We start from the raw sequence: 22,142 nt of genomic DNA, 5'->3' as shown, positions 1-22,142 counted from the left end.
TTCCTGATCACTGGGAACAGTAGATCTCTGTCATGTCACTAGGCAGAACGGGGAATCGCCTTGTTTACATAGGCAGTTCCCCGTTCCGCCCCTCTCCACGATTGCGGGCTGTTGGCGGACAGAGTCTGTGGGACCCCCGCACACGCTCCCGCGGCACCATCCTCCTTGCATGGAGCGACGCACCAGGTATGTCACTTCGAGCAGGAGAGCGGACCTGCTGCAGTATATGTACGTGAGCAGGTCAGCAAGTGGTTAAAGGCTGCAATCTAAAAAAAAAAAAAAAAAATATATGAATGCACTTTTTTTACCTGCAAAAAGATGGGTGTACATTAACAGCCGCACGACGATGTACGTCCAAACTTTGGCAGCGGATATCATTATGGCGGCAGCTAGCTGCCATAACCCCGGTATCCCCGTTTTTGTGCGGCGGTCAGCTTTAAGATAAAAGTGGTCTCTGCGGCGGATTCGCTGCAAGATCACTTTTATCGGTGGCGGGAGAGGAGCCCCCCCTCCGCTGCTTACCGGAGCCGTCGGTAGCGGTGGAGGAGATCGCGTCCGTCTCCCTTCTGTGCCTGGAGACAAGTGAGGCTAAGATGGCGCCCACTCGTCTCTATGACACTGCTGGGCGGAAGCAACTTCAAAATGTCACTTTCGCCTATACGTCTTAAAGGCACATATTTTTCAATGTCATTTTTTTAAATGACTTTTTTTTATTGCATTTTAGTGTAAATATGAGATCTGAGGTCTTTTTGACCCCAGATCTCATATTTAGGAGGTCCTGTCATGCTTTTTTTTCTATTACAAGGAATGTTTACATTCCTTGTAATATGAATAAAAGTGACACTTTTTTTTTTTTTAAACTGTGTAAAAATAAATAAAATCATGTAAAATAAATAAAAATTTTTTTTTTAAAAAACACCTCGTCCCGACGAGCTCGCGTGCAGAAGCGAACGCATATGTGAGTAGCGCCCGCATATGAAAACAGTGGTCAAACCACACATGTGAGGTATCGCCGCGACCGGTAGAGCGAGAGCAATAATTCTAGCCCTAGACCTCCTCTGTAACGCAAAACATGCAACCTGTAGAATTTTTTAAACATCGCCTTTGGAGATTTTTGAGGGTAAAAGTTTGACGCCATTCCACGAGGGGGTGCAATTTTGAAGCGTGACATGTTGGGTATTAATTTACTTGGCATAACATTATCTTTCACAATATAAAAAAAAATTGGGCTAACTTTACTGTTGTCTTATTTTTTTATTCAAAAAAGTGATTTTTTTTTCCAAAAAAAGTGCACTTATAAGACCGCTGCACAAATACAGTGCAAAAACTTTTTGCAACGACCGCCATTTTATTCTCTAGGGTGTTAGGAAAAAAAAAAAAAAAAAAAAAAAATATTTATATATATATATATATATATATATATATATATATATATATATATATATATATATATATATATATATATATATATATATATATATATATAATGTTTGGGGGTTCTAAGTAATTTTCTAGCAAAAACACCTGTTTTAAACATGTAAACACCTAAAATCCAAAGCGAGGCTGGTCCTTAAGTGGTTAAAATTTTTTTTTTTTACAAAAATGTGAACTTATCCTTTTATAGTAAATGTGAAAACTAAGCAGTAGGCTACCTGCAACAATGCTGTCTGAGCTGCTGCAGTCTGCTGCAATCCTTGCAGGGATTGAGAGGGATTTTGGGGAAATCCAGGAAGACCAGAGAGAGAAAGAAGAGGAAATGCTGATGGCCTATAGAAATACAACAAACATGGGTTACATCATAAAGTATAACTGCTGCATGATGAAGACATGCCAATGTATTAATAGCACCCACCTGCTTACCAGAACATGCTACACAGACAATCACGTAAGATAATTATGAACCTAATATAGATGGGAAGGTCCCCCACAGGGAAAATGGGTGGTCAGAGGTCTGCAATTCCTTCTCTGTCACTACCCACTAGGGTTAAAGAGGAACCTGCAGTCTGCTCACATAATTTGTAATAAAAACCATCTTTGCCATTCTGAACTTCCCTCCAACCACTTTGCATATTATTTTATATATACACTGTGATTCTGTACCGGCCAAATATGCTACAGAAATCTCCCTCCACTGAGATTGGCTGTATCCATTTTAACTGTGGGCAGCTGAAGCGGCTGCCTGTTCACTTTCTGGATTTACACAGACACACATCTCCAGCTCTTCGGCTCTCATTGGCCCTCTTATGACTTATCCCCCGCTCCTTTCCTGGAAAACTCTCACCAGCGTGAGAGAAAGAGCACTGTGCACGTCATCATAAGCCTAGGCTAATGACCAGACAAGAAACAGGAAGTGGGCTGTATAAGGTATTTTACTGGCAGAAAAAATGTTTTACTATCCAAAGTTAAAATAATAAGGGCAGAAGATTTAATAGATGGAAAATTAAAAAAAATAAATAATGACTGAAGGTCCACTTTAAACATCTCATTTCCGCTATATAAAAAATTAAGTTGCGCCACCCATCCAGACATATCTACTTGCCACAATGAGTATGTCTGACTTTCAAAAGCACTTGGTCATTAGTCATTCCACATGCAACCCACTGGTAATGTATGACACCTAAATTTGTCTCCTTGGGTCCTACAATTGCAACAAGCAAAATCTTGACAGTTCCAACCAACTGCAATGTTTTATTGTGCTTTCCATACTTGCAGGGGAGTCCTAGGGATTTTTTAAATTTTACATGGAAACATAGCGTCAGCTTATGTACCCTAAAAAAGGTACCTGGGTATACATATGTGATACACATACATTGACGTATCCTTGCCAGTGATAGAATGGTTTAGGTTATTATGCTAGCATTCTAAACAGTTCATGCTTCATTAAAAAACATTACATGGCATTTACCAATATCATTCAAAAGGCTGACCAAAAGGAATATTTGATCTGCATACTGTAAGACATTAAAGAAAACTCTATATAAAAATCAAAACCCCTTATTAAAGCGGAACTAAACCCATCAGTTTAAAAAAAAAAAAAAAACTGTTAGAAATTCCTGCCATACTGGGAATATAACTGTCAAATTTGTTTGTGCCCTCAACTAAACTGTCAATCAAAAGGCTGGTGTCATAACTGATCACATGTGCAGCATCCTGGTAGTTACAAATAAGAGGCTAAGATGGCAGCTTCCTTGGCTAAAAAGGATAGGAGGGTTTAGTTCTGCTTTAACTCCTAGCTAACCTTAATTGGTCCCAACGAACCCCTTTTCTCCCTTCTCCCCTAAGCTTTTTCTCTGCTGATTTTTTTTAACCAAAAAATTATTATACTGTTTTTAGTGTTCATTTATTTTTGTTTGTAAAACGAGAGTTAGCCGTACCGATAACTCTGTTTACAGGAGTCTGCCAGGACAGCCTATGAGAGAAGCACCTAATCCAACAGGAACAGGAAACACATCACCAATACACTTTAAAAAGGCAGTCCCTCTGCTGAACTGGTCAGTTTTAAGCAAGAACCGAAGGCCAAAACCTTAAAGCATATACAAACATAACGATTAACATAAGGGCGGGAACCAGGCTGTCCTGGAAACAGCGTTACCGGCAAGTCTAACTCCGGTTTTCCCCAGTCGTCTTCCAGGACAGCCCACGAGAGGATTAGCAAGAACTTACTATATTAGGGAGGGTCTTTAAAAGTCCAAAGACCTTAACCCCCCTTGGAATATACCATAATTATAGATATGGTGGGCCCAGTTATCTTAAATTCTCAACAGGCTAGCCCCAACTATGTATATATAGAATATAAACATAAGGATCTGCTACAAAGGCATACGTCTAGTGACCCCCCCCCCCCATCTACATCCTTATACATGAATGTGACAAAGCACGTGCCTTGAGACATACATTATCCCTTCAGGGACCCATGTTAATTTTCATGAATAACATGACACACACAAGCTATGTTATATGGATATAGCACTGATATTCCAAGAAATGCCGATACCCCAAGCTACGGTGCACCCAGTGCCAACTGAAAAAATAGGATTTTTTAAAACCGCTTACCTGTAAAATCCTTTTCTTTCGAAGGACATCACGGGACACAGAGCCACAGTAATTACTGATGGGTTATATAGGTATCACTGGTGATTGGACACTGGCACACCCCTATCAGGAAGTTCAACCCCCTATATAATCCCTCCCCCTTGCAGGGATACCTCAGTTTTGTAGCCAAGCAATATAGTGTATTAGAAGAGGGGCGGGACCTCTGTGTCCCGTGATGTCCTTCGAAAGAAAAGGATTTTACAGGTAAGCTGTTTTAAAAAATCCTATTTTCTTTCTCGAACATCACGGGACACAGAGCCACAGTAATTACTGATGGGATGTCCCAGAGCAATGCTACCTGAGGGGGGGGAACCACGACCAAGTAGGGTGCAATCAGACCTGAGGACCCTGTACCGCTGCCTGCAGCACACTACGCCCAAAGGCGATATCCTCATGCCTTCTCACATCCACCTGATAGAATCTGGTGAATGTATGAACTGAAGACCAGGTTGCGGCCTTGCAGATTTGAGCCATAGAGGCCCGGTGATGCACTGCCCAAGAAGCACCAATAGCCCTTGTGGAATGTGCCCTGATCTGAAACGGAGGAATCTTCTGTTTCAAACCGTAAGCTTGAATGATCAACTGTCGAATCCATTTAGAAATGGTAGCTTTTGACGCTGCCTGTCCTCTATTGGGACCCTCTGGCAGCACAAACAAAACATCCGTCTTGCGGATCTGAGTAGTTGCCCCTAGATAGGCCTTAACTGCTCTTACTACATCCAACGAATGTAGAGATCTCTCTTCCGGAGAACAGGGATCTGGAAAAAAGGAAGGTAGAACAATGTCTTGGTTTAAATGAAAATCAGAAACCACCTTCGGTAAAAAACTAGGATGAGGACGTAGTACCACTCTATCCTTGTGTATAATCAAATAAGGCTCCTTACAGGAAAGAGCTGCTAATTCTGATACTCTTCTAGCAGAAGAGATGGCCACCAGAAAAATTAATTTCCTTGTCAACAAGACCAAAGGAATCTGACTTATTGGTTCAAAAGGCTGTTTCTGTAACACAGCCAGGACCAAATTCAAGTCCCAGGGGTTTAGGGGCGCTTTAACCGGAGGATTAGGACGCATCACCCCCTGTATAAAGTTTCGGACCAAAGAATGCGAAGCAAGTGGCCGCTGAAATACTGATAAAGCAGAAACCTGGCCCTTGATGGTACTCAAGGCCAGCTTCATCTCTAATCCCATCTGTAGAAAATCAAGGATTCTACCTATGACATATTTCCTGGGATGCCAACCTCTGGATTCACACCAGGTTATATAAGCCTTCCAGACTCTATGATAAATCATCCTGGAAGCTGGCTTCCTTGCATTAATCAAGGTAGATATGACAGGACCTGAGAGCCCACGACTCTTCAGAACGTGGGTCTCAATAGCCAAACCGTCAAATTTAGCGTTTGTAAGGCAGGATGGAACACTGGACCCTGAGATAACAGGTCTGGGCGTACCGGTAGGGTCCACGGGGAACCCACCGTCATCCTTACTATTTCTGCATACCAAGTCCTTCTGGGCCAAGCGGGGGCCACCAGAAGTACCGACTTCCTTTCCTGCCTGATCCTGCGAAGGAGTCGTGGTAGTAGCAGAATAGGCGGGAATGCGTAAATCAGTGAGAACCGATGCCACGGAATCACCAACGCATCCGTCCCGCATGCAAGAGGATCCTTTGTCCTTGCCACAAATCTGTCTATCTTTTTGTTGAATCGGGATGCAAAGAGATCTACATCTGGAACCCCCCATCTTTGGCATATGGCCCAAAAAACGTCGGGATGCAGAGACCATTCCCCTGGAAGTAACTGCTGGCGACTTAGATAGTCCGCCTGCCAATTCTCTATTCCCGGGATGAAAACTGCCGATATGCATGGCACATGCATCTCTGCCCAGACTAAGATCTGGTTCACCTCTTTTTGAGCAGCTCGGCTCCGGGTGCCTCCCTGATGATTGACATAAGCCACTGCTGTGGCATTGTTGGACTGGATCCTGACCGGACAACCCTGTAGCCTGATAGTCCAGGCTTTTAGAGCTAGATGTATCGCCCGGATCTCCAGAATGTTGATGGGTAAGGTCCTCTGTCTTGGACCATACCCCTTGGACCGCAGCCTGTTCCAGAACTGCTCCCCAACCTGACAGACTGGCATCTGTTGTTACCACCGTCCAGGTAACCGGTAGAAAGGATTTCCCCTTCTGCAGGTTTTCGGGTATGAGCCACCAATTGAGGCTCTGACGCACCGCATGCGACAGGTGCATCGGAAAGTCTAATGCCTGAACCTTCTTGTTCCAGGTCGACAGAATACTGTGTTGCAGCATTCTTGAGTGAAACTGAGCATAGGGAACTGCTTCGAATGAAGACACCATCTTCCCTAGTAGCCTCATACAAAGGCGGACTGAGGGACCCTTCTTGGTCCTTACTGTCAGAATCAGCTCTCTCAAAGCAGTGATCTTTGCCTGGGGTAGAAATATTTTCTCCTGGCTTGTATCTATAATCAGACCTAAATACTCCAGTCTTCTTACTGGTTTTAGGAAAGACTTTTCTAAGTTGAGGATCCAACCCAGGTGTTCTAGATACCTGACCGTGGTCCTCAAGTTTCCATTCAAAGAGGCTACCGACCGGTCTATCAAGAGCAGGTCGTCTAGGTATGCTATGACAGCTATACCCTGAGCCCTTAATCTGGCCAGAGGAGGAGCCAAGATCTTTGTGAACACTCGAGGTGCAGTGGCTATCCCAAAAGGCAGAGCCACAAACTGGAAATGGCGCCCTCCTACCTCGAAGCGCAGAAACTTCTGATGAGCAGGAAAAATGGGCACATGCAGATATGCATCTCTGATGTCTATTGATGCCAGAAATTCTCCTCCGTGCAGGGTGGGAACTACTGTTCGAATTGATTCCATGCGGAAGGATTGAATCCTTAGGAATCGGTTCAGATCCCTTAAGTCCAAAATGGGCCTGACATCCCCATTTGGCTTTTGGACCGTAAAAAGGTTGGAATAGAAGCCCAATCCCTGGTCCTTTGCGGGAACTATCATAATGACCTCCTGCGACAAAAGTCGCTCTAACGTTAGAAGGAGCGACTGCTTCTTCTCTGGGTCTCTGGGAACATTTGATCTGAGGAACCGAGGAGAAGGGAATTCCTGAAACTCCAGCTTGTACCCTAAGGTTACCGTGGAGACTACCCATCTGTCCTGGAAGTCCTCGTGCCAGAGCTCTGAGAACTGTCGCAGTCTTCCCCCCACTCGAGTGAGCGGGGGCGCCCCCTCATGCAGAGGTCTTAGTGTTTTGCCTAGTAGGCTTCTTTCCCCAGGACTTCTTTTGTCCCTGGGGTTGACTCTTGTCTCTGGACCCCGATGGAGGCGGCCGTCGACACTGCCTGGAGGCTGAAGCCCCCGGCGCTGGGGAAAGAGTCCGTTTGAAAGAGGGACGCTTACTCTTCTTCTTGACAGGTAAGAGAGTGCTTTTCCCACAAGAGATTCTCTTGATATAGTTATCCAAGTCCTCTCCAAACAACCTTGCACCACGAAATGGAAACCCAGCCAGTAGCTTCTTACATGGTGCTTCGGCTGACGAATTTTTCAACCATAGGATTCTACGTATATGCACCAACCCCAGTGAAAGACGGGAGGTTTGCACGATAGAATCTCTAATGGCGTCAACCACAAAGCATAAGGCCGCTGGAAGGTTAGCAAACCCCTGGGCCTGCTGTTCAGGTAATACTTTGATGACCTGCTTAACATGGTCTCTTAAGTATTGACAGACTCCAATCGCTGCTACTGCAGGTTGGGCCACTGATCCTGCTAAGGAGAAAACATCCTTCAATAGGGATTCCATCCTTTTATCTACAGGATCCCTGAGCATCTGAGCATTGTCTACAGGACAAGTCAGGCTATTATTTACGGAGGAAATGGCGGCATCAATAGCCGGTATTCCCCACATTTTAATAAACTTTTCTTCCATCGGATAAAGTGTTGAAAACTTTCTCGGCGGAAAAAAACGTTTGTCTGGGTGATCCCACTCAGAATAAATAAGCTTTTCAAGTAAAGTATGAACAGGAAAAGCATGTGCTGCTTGGAAAGGTTTCAGTGACCCCAAAGCAGAAGAGGATTCTTTAGCAGTTTCAGGTATGGGCAATTTAAATGTGGAGCGGACCAATCCAGTGAGGATCTGCACTAAGACTTTCTCCTCTTGGGAAGTCGCAGAGGGTCCCTCTCCACCTGAATCCTCCGAAGAGGAATCATCCATCCCATCCCGATCCTCTGAAAGGGATTCATCTCCTTTATCCCAGAGCTCCTCTGTCTGAGGGTCTTGGGGAACAGAGGAAAGCCTAGTGCGTTTTCTTCCACTGAGTGAAGACGTAATCACGGCCATTAATCTTTCCTCTAGACCATTAATGGTTGAGGAAAAAAACTCTTGTGTAATATATACAGGGGCTGAAGTGCCAGAAGCAGGTGTAGCCCCTGACCCCGATGGCTCTCCCTGGCTAGCCGTCCCTGGCCCATCTTTAGGGGGGGAGGATGCTGCCGACAGGGGGCCCTCAGAACCTGAACGAGATCCCCTAGTGTCTCTGGTTCCTGGGGTGCTTGAACCTCTTCTACCCATAGTGCAAAGCAACAAGGTGTGAGGTATACAAATGAACACTGCCCGCTGAGCGATGTAGTCTGGCTAAAAGCCTTGCTACCCAATGCTCACTCTGGTGTTACTTCAGTAAATGCTGCCTAGGAGAATGCCTGTGTCCCACCTTACATGCGACCGTCAGCTCTGTGTCTCTCAGAAGGCTGAGTGCACCTGTACAGAGTGCCTTTAATAGCCTGCAGCTGGCCTGAGTGGGAGTCTAAGCACTCTGTGCTGACGTCCCGCCCCCTCCTCTACCGCCCCCCACCCCTCGAGTTTTGAAAAAAACGAGCGCTTCCCGCACTGCCGACTCTCCTGTCATGCTTCTGGAGAAAGGCTGGGGATGGGGGGGGGGGAGGAGGCACAAGGACCCACACTATATAAATGCAGCAATATAAACTATCATATACCTCTTCCGTGGCCTCTTGTGTAGAGGATAACATTTGATACAGGATAAACACCACCCCAAAATGCATAAGTACAACACATGACCCCCAACGTAGCTACTGAGTGAGCCCCCGTCCAATAATGTCCTATAGTGCAGAGAGTGCTCGCAACCAGACACTTGGACAGGGAACCCACGCTGCCTGTGCCGGTTCCTGTCAAGGGGGTATGCCAATTCCAGTCATAGCCTTTTCCAGGCACAGAAGGAGAAAGGGAACCAAGCTACCACCTTCCTCTCCGGAGTGGTCTTGGAGGGTCATCTTGCAGAAAATCCTACTAGCTGCTCCCAGTGAAGCCAAGTAGGTAAAGATGTGGGAGGAAGAAAAAGAAAGCCAGAGAGAGAACAGAGGCCTCCCTCACCCAGGTTCCAGGTGATGCATCTCCTCCATCTGGAGGAAACATGAAAAACGGACCAGTTCAGCAGAGGGACTGCCTTTTAAAAAGTGTATCCGTGATGTGTTTCCTGTTGGAGAAGGTTCTTCTCTCATGGGCTGTCCTGGAAGACTCCTGGAAACAGAGTTACCGGTATGTCTAATGCTGCGTACACACGGTCAGAATTTCCGACAACAAATGTTCAATGTGAGCTTGTTGTCGGAAAATCCGACCGGGTGTAGGCTCCATTGGACATTTGCTGTCAGAATTTCGGACAACATGTGTTTGAGAGCTGGTTCTCAAATTCCGAGCGTGTGTACACAATTCCGACGCACAAAATTCCATGCATGCTCAGAATCAAGCAGAAGAGCCGCAATGGCTACTGAACTTAATTTTTCTTGGCTCGTCGTACATCTTGTACGTCACTGCGTTCTTGACGTTCAGAATTTCCGTCAACATTTGTGCGACCGTGTGTATGCAAGACAAGTTTGAGCCAACATCCGTCGGAAAAAAATCCACGGTTTTGTTGTCGGAATGTCCGATCGTCTGTACGTGGCATAATTCCAGTTTTACAAACAAAAATAAATGAACACTCTCTCATAGGTTGCCCTGGAAGACTGGGGAAAATACTTTGTGTTGCATTAAAAATATTGCCTATATTTGATCTGTAGATAACTTTGCCATGCTATATACCAGAAACTTAAAAGGGCTCATTCACACTATGTGCATTTTTCTGCACTTGAAAAAACACAGGTCTCCGCAAAAGCACACAAAAAATCTATTTACACCACAATGGAGTGGAGAGTTGTAGAAAATTGCAGCACGTCTGCAGTTTTCTGCACCTCATTGAAGTTCTCCTGACGTCTCAGTCTATCTGTGCATTTCGATGCATCACAGCTTAGCTATAATCAGCTATGTGCTAACAGTTATGATTACAATAAGAATCTAACAGCTGCAACAGTCTACATAGCTACTTACCCTGCTTGCGCCACAAGAGCAGAGTTGAAGTTTGAGCTGAAAGCTGAAGCAAATCCAGGTAGAACGGAAGCTGGAGATGGGGCAGTCATAGTTTGGGGCACTGGTGGGCCTCCTGCTAAAGTTGATGGAGCCTGAAGTCCGGGAAAGGAAGGGAGAGCGGGATTGACTGGTGGTGTGCTGCAAACTGGGAAACCAGGAAAAGATGGGTTTGATGACACAAGGGGCGCTTGAGGTACAGAAAAGAGCGAAGGCAGAGCATTGGATAGGTTGAGCGGAAAAGGTGAAGCAGCAGCTGCAGGCATAGCAAGGCCAGGAAACACAGAAGTAGTGAGTGGTGGGGTTGCAGAAGCAACTGTGGCTGTTGATGTTAACATGGGTACAGTAGGCGTAAGAGCTGGACTACCTGCGAATGGCGATCCATTGGATAATGAAGTGAAGGGTGGAAAAACAGGTGGCATTCCTGGGGAGGAACCCAATCCTATAGAAGACAGGGTTGGGCCACCAAGGTTACCGTTAATAGAGGAAAGCCCCGACAAAGCTGGGTTTATGGAGTTGGCCAGGTTCCCAGGGCCAGGTGGAAACATGTGACCTAGCATGCCTGGTAATCCTAGGGAGCTGTGGGATGGAGTGGCCGAACGCGATGGTCCTTTAAATGCAGAAGGTGATGGACTAGCTTGTTCCGCTTTAGACAAAGTGGTCACATTGGATGCATTAGGGGAAGATGAAAGACCGTGTTCTGAAATGGAAGAGGGTGGATTCTGTCCCTGTGGATTGCAGCTAAGTGGAGACTGGCTGGGCACAAGAGGTTGTCCTGGCATGGTAGCAGATGAAGTAATGGGATTAGTTAATAAAGGAGAGGACGACCCTGAAAATGCAGACATAGCTGGAGTAGCTGTTCTTTGAGGTGTTGGCGTAGAAGGGGGAGTAAATGATTTATTTAAAGCCGAGACAGAATCACCATTTTGGAGGCTTGACAATGGCAAAAGTCCTGCTGCAGACATGGAAGGGGAATTCAGTAATCCTGGATCATTGGCTAAAAATCCTTTTAGGACTGATAGCAATGGATTGCCTATATTCATCTGTCCAGCAGCTCCAGCAATATCAGTTAGTGTTGGACTAGCCATGCCCTGGAAAGCAGGATTTAATGACAATGGGAGGCCAGCAAATAATGATGGCATCATATTGGCGGTGCTTACAGAGGCTGTAGAGGTAGTGGCAGAAAATGGAAGGCCTGGAAGTGACAGAGGTGGCAAATGATCACTGGCCCCAAGTGTAGCATATGGAGAGGAGGAGCTCTGATGTGTTGTAACAGCAGTAGGTGGAAGACCAGGAAATACTGCAGGACTTGGTGTGGATGGTGCACTGATAACTGAGGTGGGAGTGCCGGAGGACATCTGTGCGCTTTTTATCACAGTTGGACTTGGTGTAGATGGTTTAGGAGATGCCATGGAGGATGTGGTTTGCCCTGAAAAGGCTGACGGAGGAGCAGCCATGCTCATTGCGGAAAAGGTAGGTGTTGTAGGAGTGGAGGGATGGTTTAGGGCTTTAGCAGGAGAAGCTGGAGTTGCACCAGGTGTAGCAGACGGTGTTGGAGGAGCCGATGTGTTGGTTCCATGTGGTGAAAGATGTGGGGTTGCTGGAGCTGCATTATAAAAAAAGGTACACATTTATTACAGGTACTTGTATAGCACCGTCAATTTACGCAATGTTTTACATATATATTACATTCACATCAGTCCCTGCCCTCAAGGAGTTTACAATCTAATATATTTAAACAGCACTAACACTCTAAACTCTGCTTGGTTGGCTGACAAGCTACAGTTTATGGGGGCAATTCAACAGAAAACTAAATAAATCAAATATACAAAAACACACAGCTCAGAAGATATTTACAACAATCTTGGAGCCAGAAAGCTATACGATATGGCATAACAAAACTTACTTTCACACAGTTCTTAGGGTCACCGTCAGTTTTTTTTGGAGACACACCGACAACCTGGATGTTAGGAATGTGCGACCCTACAGTTAATTAACTTTTGATGAATCATTGTTTACAAACCATACATTTTCACAGTACTGTAGGTAACTTGCTAGGTCTTCCAACAAGGACTTGCAATAGCAGTGCCCACTCCAACACAAAGATATGAATGAAGTATTATGTTAATTCCTTCTCCTGCAGTAATGGAGCTATGCTGCTGATGACACATGATGTGTCAAGTAACATGCAAAATGTGGCAAACCCGTGCTGCTGTGAACACCAGCCCCCTTTTCCATTAGGTATCTCAACACCAGTAAAGGACGGCCACTCATGCATGAGCCAAAAGTGCTTTCCATCTCTGACAATCACTTCAGAGGAACTGCTGCAGGGGTTTTGAAATGTAGCACAACTCAAACAACATTTCATAAACTTATAGTATAGCCAAAGCTATTTTGGCTATACTTCTCCTGTAGGTCAAATGAGTGCACTCCTGTAAGCTGTTGGCTAAAATTCACTGTCGGCCAACATCACTCAGTAGGTCCAGGCTGGGTAAAGATCCCCACCATATGGGTCGGGATCCACCCAGATGCCTGGACCAGCGCCTGGCTCAGCCTCTCAGTGCTCCACCGAGAGCCTGAGCCAACCCCGCCACAGCTCTGCGCTCCAGTGAGTGCTGGAGGGGAGAGCAGAGAGCCAATGACTGACAGTCACTGCTCTCTGCTCAGAGTGGAGGGGGAGAACTGGGCGATCAGCGGTGCAGAGTCACTGCAGAGCTAGCGAGGGACAGATGCAGCATGGGATCAATGCTGCATCCACCTAGGTGAGTATATTTGTTTTTTTCTATACTAACATACATCTCTTTTTACAGATCTAGCACAAATGCAAAGCCCTTCTCCAACATTTGAGGGAATAGGGAAAGTAAAGGAACTAGTGTTCCTGTCAAATACAGTTCACGTGCCCCAGAGTTCAATTTCCACTAAGGCCCCTTTCACACTTGTACGACCTGAAAGTTGCGCAACTCTTACACGACATGAAGCAACGCCTGTGTAATCTTGAGGTCTATGGACCTCAAGTTGCATCAAAGTCAGACCAAAATAGTGCAGAGACTATTTTGAAGAAGTCGCACAGATATGAACAGTACTCATTGGAAATCATGGGGTACAGCTTGTCAAGTCGCACAAGAGTGAAAGGGGCCTAAAACCACGCAGAAAATTCTAATGTTTAACCAAAATGGTTTTCTGGTTTGTCCAAAAAAATTAAACATTGTGAAACACGGTCATTTGCAAAGCATCTTCAAATTAGATTAGAGAGGATAGATTATATTCTAACTAGAGAATGAACAAAATGTACGGTATAGACTCCAATTTCTTACCTTGAGTGGGTGTAGCTCTTGCTTCTTCAGAACCTAGAAGGGCATAGAAAGAAGACATGAAATACTTTAAAAGTTACCTATATATATGCAGCCATTTGCTAAAATCATTTAAGTTCATTTTTGTTTCCTCATTAATGTATACACAGCACCCCATATTGACAGAAAAATACAGAATTGACATTTTTGCAGATATATTAAAAAAGAAAAACTGAAATATCACATTGTTCTAAGTATTCCGACCCTTTGCTCAGTATTTAGTAGAAGTACCCTTTTGATCTAATACAGCCATGAGTCTTTTTGGGAAAGATGCAACAAGTTTTTCACACCTGGATTTGGGGATCCTCTGCCATTCCTCCTTGCAGATCCTCTCCATTTCTGTCAGGTTGGATGGTAAACGTTGGTGGACAGCCATTTTTAGGTCTCTCCAGAGATGCTCAATTGGGTTTAAGTCAGGGCTCTGGCTGGGCCATTTAGGAACAGTCACGGAGTTGTTGTGAAGCCACTCCATTATTTTAGCTGTGTGCTTAGGGTCATTGTCTTATTGGAAGGTAAACCTTCGGCCCAGTCTGAGGTCCTGAGCACTCTGGAGAAGGTTTTCGTCCAGGATATCCCTGTACTTGGCCGCATTCGTCTTTCCCTCGATTGCAACCAGTCGTCCTGTCCCTGCAACTGAGAAACACCCCCACACCATGATGCTGCCACCACCATGCTTCACTGATGGGGCTGTATTGGACAGGTGATGAGCAGTGCCTGGTTTTCTCCACATATCCCGCTAAGAATTAAGTCCAAAAAGTTCTATCTTGGTCTCATCAGACCAGAGAATCTTATTTCTCACCATCTTGGAGTCCTTCGGGTGTTTTTTTTTAGCAAACTCCATGCGGGCTTTCATGTGTCTTGCACTGAGGAGAGGGTTCCGTCGGGCCACTCTGCCATAAAGCCCCGACTGGTGGAGGGCAGCAGTGATGGTTGACTTTCCACAACTTTCTCCCATCTTCCGACTGCATCTCTGGAGCTCAGCCACAGTGATCTTTGGGTTCTTCTTTACCTCTCTTACCAAGGCTCTTCTCCCCCGATAGCTCAGTTTGGCCGGACGGGCAGCTCTAGGAAGGGGTCTGGTCGTCCCAAACGTCTTCCATTTAAGGATTATGGAGGCCACTGTGCTCTTAGGAACCTTAAGTGCAGCAGAAATGTTTTTGTAACCTTGGCCGGATCTGTGCCTTGCCACAATTCTGTGTCTGAGCTCTTCAGGCTGTTCCTTTGACCTCATGATTCTCATTTGCTCTGACATGCACTGTGAGCTGTAAGGTCTTATATAGACAGGTGTGTGGCTTTCCTAATCAAGTCCAATCAGTATAATCAAAACACATCTGGACTCAAATGAAGGTGTAGAACCATCTCCAGGATGATCAGAAGAAACGGACACCACCTGAGTTAAATATGACCGCACAACAAAGGGTCTGAATACTTAGGACCATGTGATATTTCAGTTTTTCTTTTTTAATAAATCTGCAAAAATGTCAACAATTCTGGGTTTTTCTGTCAATATGGGGTGCTGTGTGTACATTAATGAGGAAAAAAAAAGAACTTAAATGATTTTAGCAAATGGCTGCAATATAACAAAGAGTAAAAAATTTAAGGGGGTCTGAATACTTTCCATCCCCACTGATAGAGCAATATGGTTACATTTAATAAAGGCACCACATTTAGCAACTCACATGGTTTATTAAAACTGGCACATCTAAGTATGGAGGCATCTGGGGTAAAGCTGTCCACATAGACCATCCTCCGCTCTCACCGATGTCAATCTGCAATTGTGACCAGGAACACTACCCTGCAGTAGAGCAATCTGAAAGCTTGAAAGCTTGAAGCGCAGCGTGGAAGGGATAACGTTGATGGCGTTGCGGAGTATGATGAGTTGGGAGGATGGAAATTGCCAAATGTTGTACCATTAAATGTAACCACATTGCCACACTTAGAGGCGCCTCTCTTCTATTTTATACTCAGTTGTGACATGACACTACTTGTATATCAAGACGTCGCTTGTATAGCAAGTAAAAATTTATGAAAAAAAAAAATTGCCCGTCTTGCAAACGCTTCCAAAACTGTGTGCGTGTGTCTGTTTACATACAGTATCTCACAAAAGTGAGTACACCCCTCACATTTTTGTAAATATTTTATCTTTTCATGTGACAGCACTAAAGAAATGACACTTTGCTACAATGTAAAGTAGTGAGTGTACAGCTTGTATAACAGTGTAAATTTGCTGTCCCCGCAAAATAACTCAACACACAGCCATTAATGTCTAAACCGCTGTACTCTACTGTACATACATACACACATCCATATATCCACCACCATATGCAGACACACTGTATATTTTTAGTGACAAACAGCCACAAGTCTAGGGCTGGACTGAATGTACAGATGTGCTTAAAAGTTTGCATACCCTGGCAGAAATTGTGAAATTATATTGATATTGAAATTATGACTGATCATGCAAAAAAAAAGTTTTTGAAGGATCGTGATAATATGAAGCCATTTATTATCACATAGTTGTTTGGCAACATAAAATCACCCAAATGGCCTTGATCAAAAATGTACATACCCTGAAATGTTTGGTACAGACACACAAGGTGACACACACAGGTTAAAATGGCAATTAACCACTTGACCTCCGGAAGGTTTACCCCACTTCATGACCAGGCCACTTTTTGCGATACAGCACTGCAGTACTTTGACAATTGCGCGGGCGTGCAACACTGTACCCAAATAAAATATTAAATTTTTTCCCCACAAATAGAGCTTTCTTTTGGTGGCATTTGATTTTTTGCGCTATAAACAAAAAAAGACCGACAACTTTGAAAAAAAAAAAAAAAAAAAGAAAACAATATGACGGCGGTGGGCGGTTTGCCTGCATACTTCATTCTGGAAGGTGTCCTCTCTTCCCATTGAAGGTTTTTGCGTTAAAAAAAACACCAGACAAATTATGAGAGATAGAAATCTCTAGTTTTTTTTTTTTTTTTTACATTTCTGCTATAAAAAAAACACCCCCCAAAAAAAAGTTCACCTTACACATTTTTCTGTTAAGGTGAACTTACACTTTAAGGCCTCATGCACGCTGGACATTATAAAAACGCCAGTAGCTTTGCAGTGAGTTTTTCAATGTTTTTGCAGCAGAGTTTTTAGAGGTTTTCAGTGTTTGCATTTTTTTTATTCCAATGGATTAAAAACGCTGGTGAGCCGCGTTTGAGCGTTTATATGCGTTTGACGTTAGAGCGTTTTTAAAAACGCCTTTCAGAACCCACTAGTTTTTTTTACAGCCAAAAACAGTTGATAACAGCTTATGTGTGCATGGACACATAGGAGAACATGCTGGAGAGTTAATTGACTGTAGAAAAAAAAACATCTGAAGCCAAAAACAGCATCTGTAAAAACGTCCAAAAACGTCCAGTGTGCATGAGGCCTAAGACTTTGCACCCGGTAGCATGTGCTTGGGAAGTTCAGTCAGCACTGTTGGTAACCTGGGAGAGCGCTTTTTGTTAGCACGGTGCACGATGTACCCATTATTATTATACAGGATTTATATAGCGCCAACAGTTTACGTAGCGCTTTACAACTTGAGGGTAGACAGTACAAATACAATACACTTTAATACAGTAGGAATCAGAGGGCCCTGCTCCTTAGAGCTTACAATCTAAGAGGGAAGGTCAAGAGATACAAGAGGTATTAACTGTGGGTGATGTGCTGATTGAGAAGATAAAATGTACAGTTGTTAGGTGGGGGCCAGATAGGCTTCTCTGAAGAGATGAGTTTTCAGGGATCGTCTGAAAGTGGATAAAATCGGACGGATTGGGGTAGAGCATTCCAGAGGATGGGGGAGGCTCTGGAGAAGTCCTGAAGGCGAGCATGGGATGAGGTGATAAGGGAGTTTGAGAGCAGGAGGTCTTGGGAGGAGCGAAGAGAACGATTAGGTTGGTATTTTGTGACTAGGTTAGAGATGTAGCTGGGGGCCAGAAAATGTGGAAAAATAAATGAACATTTGCTTGTAGATGTGGTTCCATGATCCTGACTCAACATGTGTTGTAAAAGGTGTGTTGGGACTGCCCATATAGAGATCCCCGCTGTGTTGCCATTTAAAGAGTATGTAAACACAACATTTCATTTTCAAGTAGTACCATGTATTTGTATGAAAAAGTATCGTGTTCTCTTTGTATTGCTTCCATTCGTGTGAAATCCCTGGTGTTCCTGCCAGTCCCTCCGCTTTCCTATTAAAAACTGACCACACTGGCATGAGAGCACAGAGTGGTCAGTTCTATAGCTGTGTTTAGGACTCAGCCTGCTCTCCTCCAATGATCAAACTTCTGCTCCCACCCCCCGCCCCCCCCCACCCCAACAAAGCCGCTTAGTGTACTACTGTTTCTCCTCCCCCACCTCTCTGTTTTTAGATGCATAAAAAAGGAGCTTAAGAGGGTATGCGATCACGTTTAAAAAAAACACACACACTTATAAAAAAACATACAAAATGTTTTGCCTTTCATTTCTAGTTTAAACTGAATGGGTTGTTTAACAAGTGAGGATTTAAATACTTTCACAAAGATATTATCACATACACATATATATATATATATATATATATACACACACACACATACACATATATATATTATATATACATACACACATACACACACACACACACACACACATACATACATACTAGGGGTGCAACGGATCGTCACCGATCCGTGATCCGAACGGGCCAGGCTGTTCGGATCGGTACACCCGCGATCCGCGGAGCGCTCCGCGGCCTCGGGTTTTAGGAAAGGCCGCGGCTTCGGCCTAGCTCCGGAGCCGCGGCCATCTTGGTACACCCGGCGGCGCTCAGCTGCGTGCTGACGTCATCACCCCGCCCTCAACTCGTGGGTCCGGCGGCTGGCTTGGCGGCGCCGGCTTCTCTTAACAGGTCAGACTAACAGCACTGTAATGTATACAGTGCGGGGGGGCGTGTGGCTGTATTACAGTGGAGGGGGGGCATGTGGCTTTAGTACAGTGGAGGGGGGGCGTGTGGCTTTATTACAGTGGAGGGGGGGCGTGTGGCTTTATTACAGTGGAGGGGGGGGGGCGTGTGGCTGTATTACAGTGGAGGGGGGGGGGGCGTGTGGCTGTATTACAGTGGAGGGGGGGGGGCGTGTGGCTGTATTACAGTGGAGGGGGGGGGCGTGTGGCTGTATTACAGTGGAGGGGGGGGCGTGTGGCTGTATTACAGTGGGGGGGCGTGTGGATGTATTACAGTGGGGGGACATGTGGATGTATTACAGTGGGGGGACATGTGGATGTATTACAGTGGGGGGGACATGTGGATGTATTACAGTGGGGGGACATGTGGATGTATTACAGTGGGGGGGACATGTGGATGTATTACAGTGGGGGGGACATGTGGATGTATTACAGTGGGGGGGACATGTGGATGTATTACAGTGGGGGGACATGTGGATGTATTACAGTGGGGGGGACATGTGGATGTATTACAGTGGGGGGACATGTGGATGTATTACAGTGGGGGGGGGGCATGTGGATGTATTACAGTGGGGGGGACATGTGGATGTATTACAGTGGGGGGACATGTGGATGTATTACAGTGGGGGGGACATGTGGATGTATTACAGTGGGGGGACATGTGGATGTATTACAGTGGGGGGGACATGTGGATGTATTACAGTGGGGGGGGGGGCATGTGGATGTATTACAGTGGGGGGGACATGTGGATGTATTACAGTGGGGGGGACATGTGGATGTATTACAGTGGGGGGGACATGTGGATGTATTACAGTGGGGGGACATGTGGATGTATTACAGTGGGGGGGACATGTGGATGTATTACAGTGGGGGGGACATGTGGATGTATTACAGTGGGGGGGACATGTGGATGTATTACAGTGGGGGGGACATGTGGATGTATTACAGTGGGGGGGACATGTGGATGTATTACAGTGGGGGGGGGGGGGCATGTGGCTGTATTACAGTGGAGGGGGGGCATGTGGCTTTAGTACAGTGGAGGGGGGGCGTGTGGCTTTATTACAGTGGAGGGGGGGCGTGTGGCTTTATTACAGTGGAGGGGGGGCGTGTGGCTGTATTACAGTGGAGGGGGGGGGCGTGTGGCTGTATTACAGTGGAGGGGGGGGCGTGTGGCTGTATTACAGTGGGGGGGGGGGGGGCGTGTGGATGTATTACAGTGGGGGGACATGTGGATGTATTACAGTGGGGGGACATGTGGATGTATTACAGTGGGGGGGACATGTGGATGTATTACAGTGGGGGGGACATGTGGATGTATTACAGTGGGGGGGACATGTGGATGTATTACAGTGGGGGGGACATGTGGATGTATTACAGTGGGGGGGGGGGGGGGCATGTGGATGTATTACAGTGGGGGGGACATGTGGATGTATTACAGTGGGGGGGACATGTGGATGTATTACAGTGGGGGGACATGTGGATGTATTACAGTGGGGGGACATGTGGATGTATTACAGTGGGGGGACATGTGGATGTATTACAGTGGGGGGACATGTGGATGTATTACAGTGGGGGGACATGTGGATGTATTACAGTGGGGGGACATGTGGATGTATTACAGTGGGGGGGACATGTGGATGTATTACAGTGGGGGGGACATGTGGATGTATTACAGTGGGGGGGGGGGCATGTGGATGTATTACAGTGGGGGGGACATGTGGATGTATTACAGTGGGGGGGACATGTGGATGTATTACAGTGGGGGGGACATGTGGATGTATTACAGTGGGGGGGACATGTGGATATATTACAGTGGGGGAGATGTGGATATATATTTTTTTTGTTGATCCGAAAATGATCCGAAAATGATCCGATCCGTGACTCTGATCCGAGGAACGATCCGAACCGTGATTTTTTTGATCCGTTGCACCCCTAATACATACATACATATATATACACACACACACACACACACACACGGTTGTGCTCATAAGTTTACATACCCTGGCAGAATTTATGATTTCTTGGCCATTTTGCAGAGAATATGAATAACAATTTTCTTTCACTCATGGTTAGTGTTTATTATCAATTAACTTTGTTCACTCTTTAAATCATAATGACAACAGAAACTACCCAAATGACCCTGATCAAAAGTTTACATACCCCAGTTCTTAATACCGTGTATTGCCCCTTTTAACATCATCAATGACAGCCTGAAGTCTTTTGTGGCCTTTGTGGATGAGGCTCTTTATCTTCTCAGATGGTAAAGCTGCCCATTCCTCTTGGCAAAAAGCCTCCAGTTCCTCTCAATTCTTGGGCTGTCTTGCATGAACTGCACGTTTGAGATCTCCCCAGAGTGGCTCAATGATATTGAGGTCAGGAGACTGAGATGGCCACTCCAGAACCTTCACTTTATTCTGCTGTAGCCAATGACAGGACTTGGCCTTGTGTTTTGGATCAGTCATGTTGGAATGTCTAAGTACGTCCCATGCGCAGCTTCCTGGCTGATGAATGCAGTATGTTATCAAATACTGGAGTATCATTTGCAAACAATTTTGACCATATTTCCTGTGCCTTTGTAGCTCAAACATCCCCAAAACATCAGTGATCCACCTCTGTACCTTTCATCATAGGCCTTGCTGACTTCTCTCCAAATGTAGAGTTTATGGTTGTGGCCAAAAAAACCTCAATTTTGGTCTCATCACTCCAAATGACTGTGCCAGAAGGTTTGAGGCTTGTCTCTGTGCCGTTTGGTTGTATTGTAGGCAGAATGCTTTGTGGCATTTGCGTAGTAATGGCTTTCTTCTGGCAACTCGACCATGCAGCCCATCTTTCTTCAAGTGCCTCCTTATTATGCATCTTGAAACAGCCACACCACATGTTTTCAGAGAGTCCTGTATTTTACCTGAAGTTATTTGTGGGTTTTTCTTTGCATCCCAAACAATTTTCTTGGCAGTTGTGGCTGAAATTTTAGTTGGTCTACCTGAACGTGGTTTGGTTTCAACAGAGCCCCTCATTTTCCACTTCTTGATTAGAGTTTGAACACTGCTGATCGGCATTCTCAATTCCTTGGGTATCTTTTTATATCCCTTTCCTGTTTTATACAGTTCAACCTTTTCCCGTAGATCCTTTGACAATTCTTTGGCTTTCCCCATGACTCTGAATCCAAAAACGTCAGTGCAGCAGTGGATGAAAGATGCAAGGGTCTGTCAGGAGTCCAGAAACTCATTGACCTTTTATACACACACTAAATTACAAGCAAACAGATCACAGATGAGGACGGTTACCTT

At 45.3% G+C, this 22,142-nt stretch overlaps 1 protein-coding gene across 3 annotated transcripts in view; it reads right to left on the bottom strand.

Moving 5' to 3' along the window:
* Positions 1-22,142, bottom strand: part of PROSER1 (proline and serine rich 1) — an 85,734-nt gene that overhangs the window by 6,273 nt on the left and 57,319 nt on the right. For all 3 annotated transcript variants that reach the window (XM_073613276.1, XM_073613274.1, XM_073613277.1), the window contains 3 exons: positions 13,837-13,869; positions 10,487-12,128; positions 1,653-1,767 (listed from right to left, as the gene is read on the bottom strand). In XM_073613276.1, the coding sequence (XP_073469377.1) occupies positions 1,653-1,767; positions 10,487-12,128; positions 13,837-13,869 (1,790 nt within the window). The remainder of the gene's footprint in view (positions 1-1,652; positions 1,768-10,486; positions 12,129-13,836; positions 13,870-22,142) is intronic.

This window comes from Aquarana catesbeiana, linkage group LG02 (genome assembly GCF_042186555.1).
Source record: "Aquarana catesbeiana isolate 2022-GZ linkage group LG02, ASM4218655v1, whole genome shotgun sequence".
NCBI classification, from domain to species: domain Eukaryota; kingdom Metazoa; phylum Chordata; class Amphibia; order Anura; family Ranidae; genus Aquarana; species Aquarana catesbeiana.
This window is presented reverse-complemented; position numbering and strand designations above follow the sequence as displayed.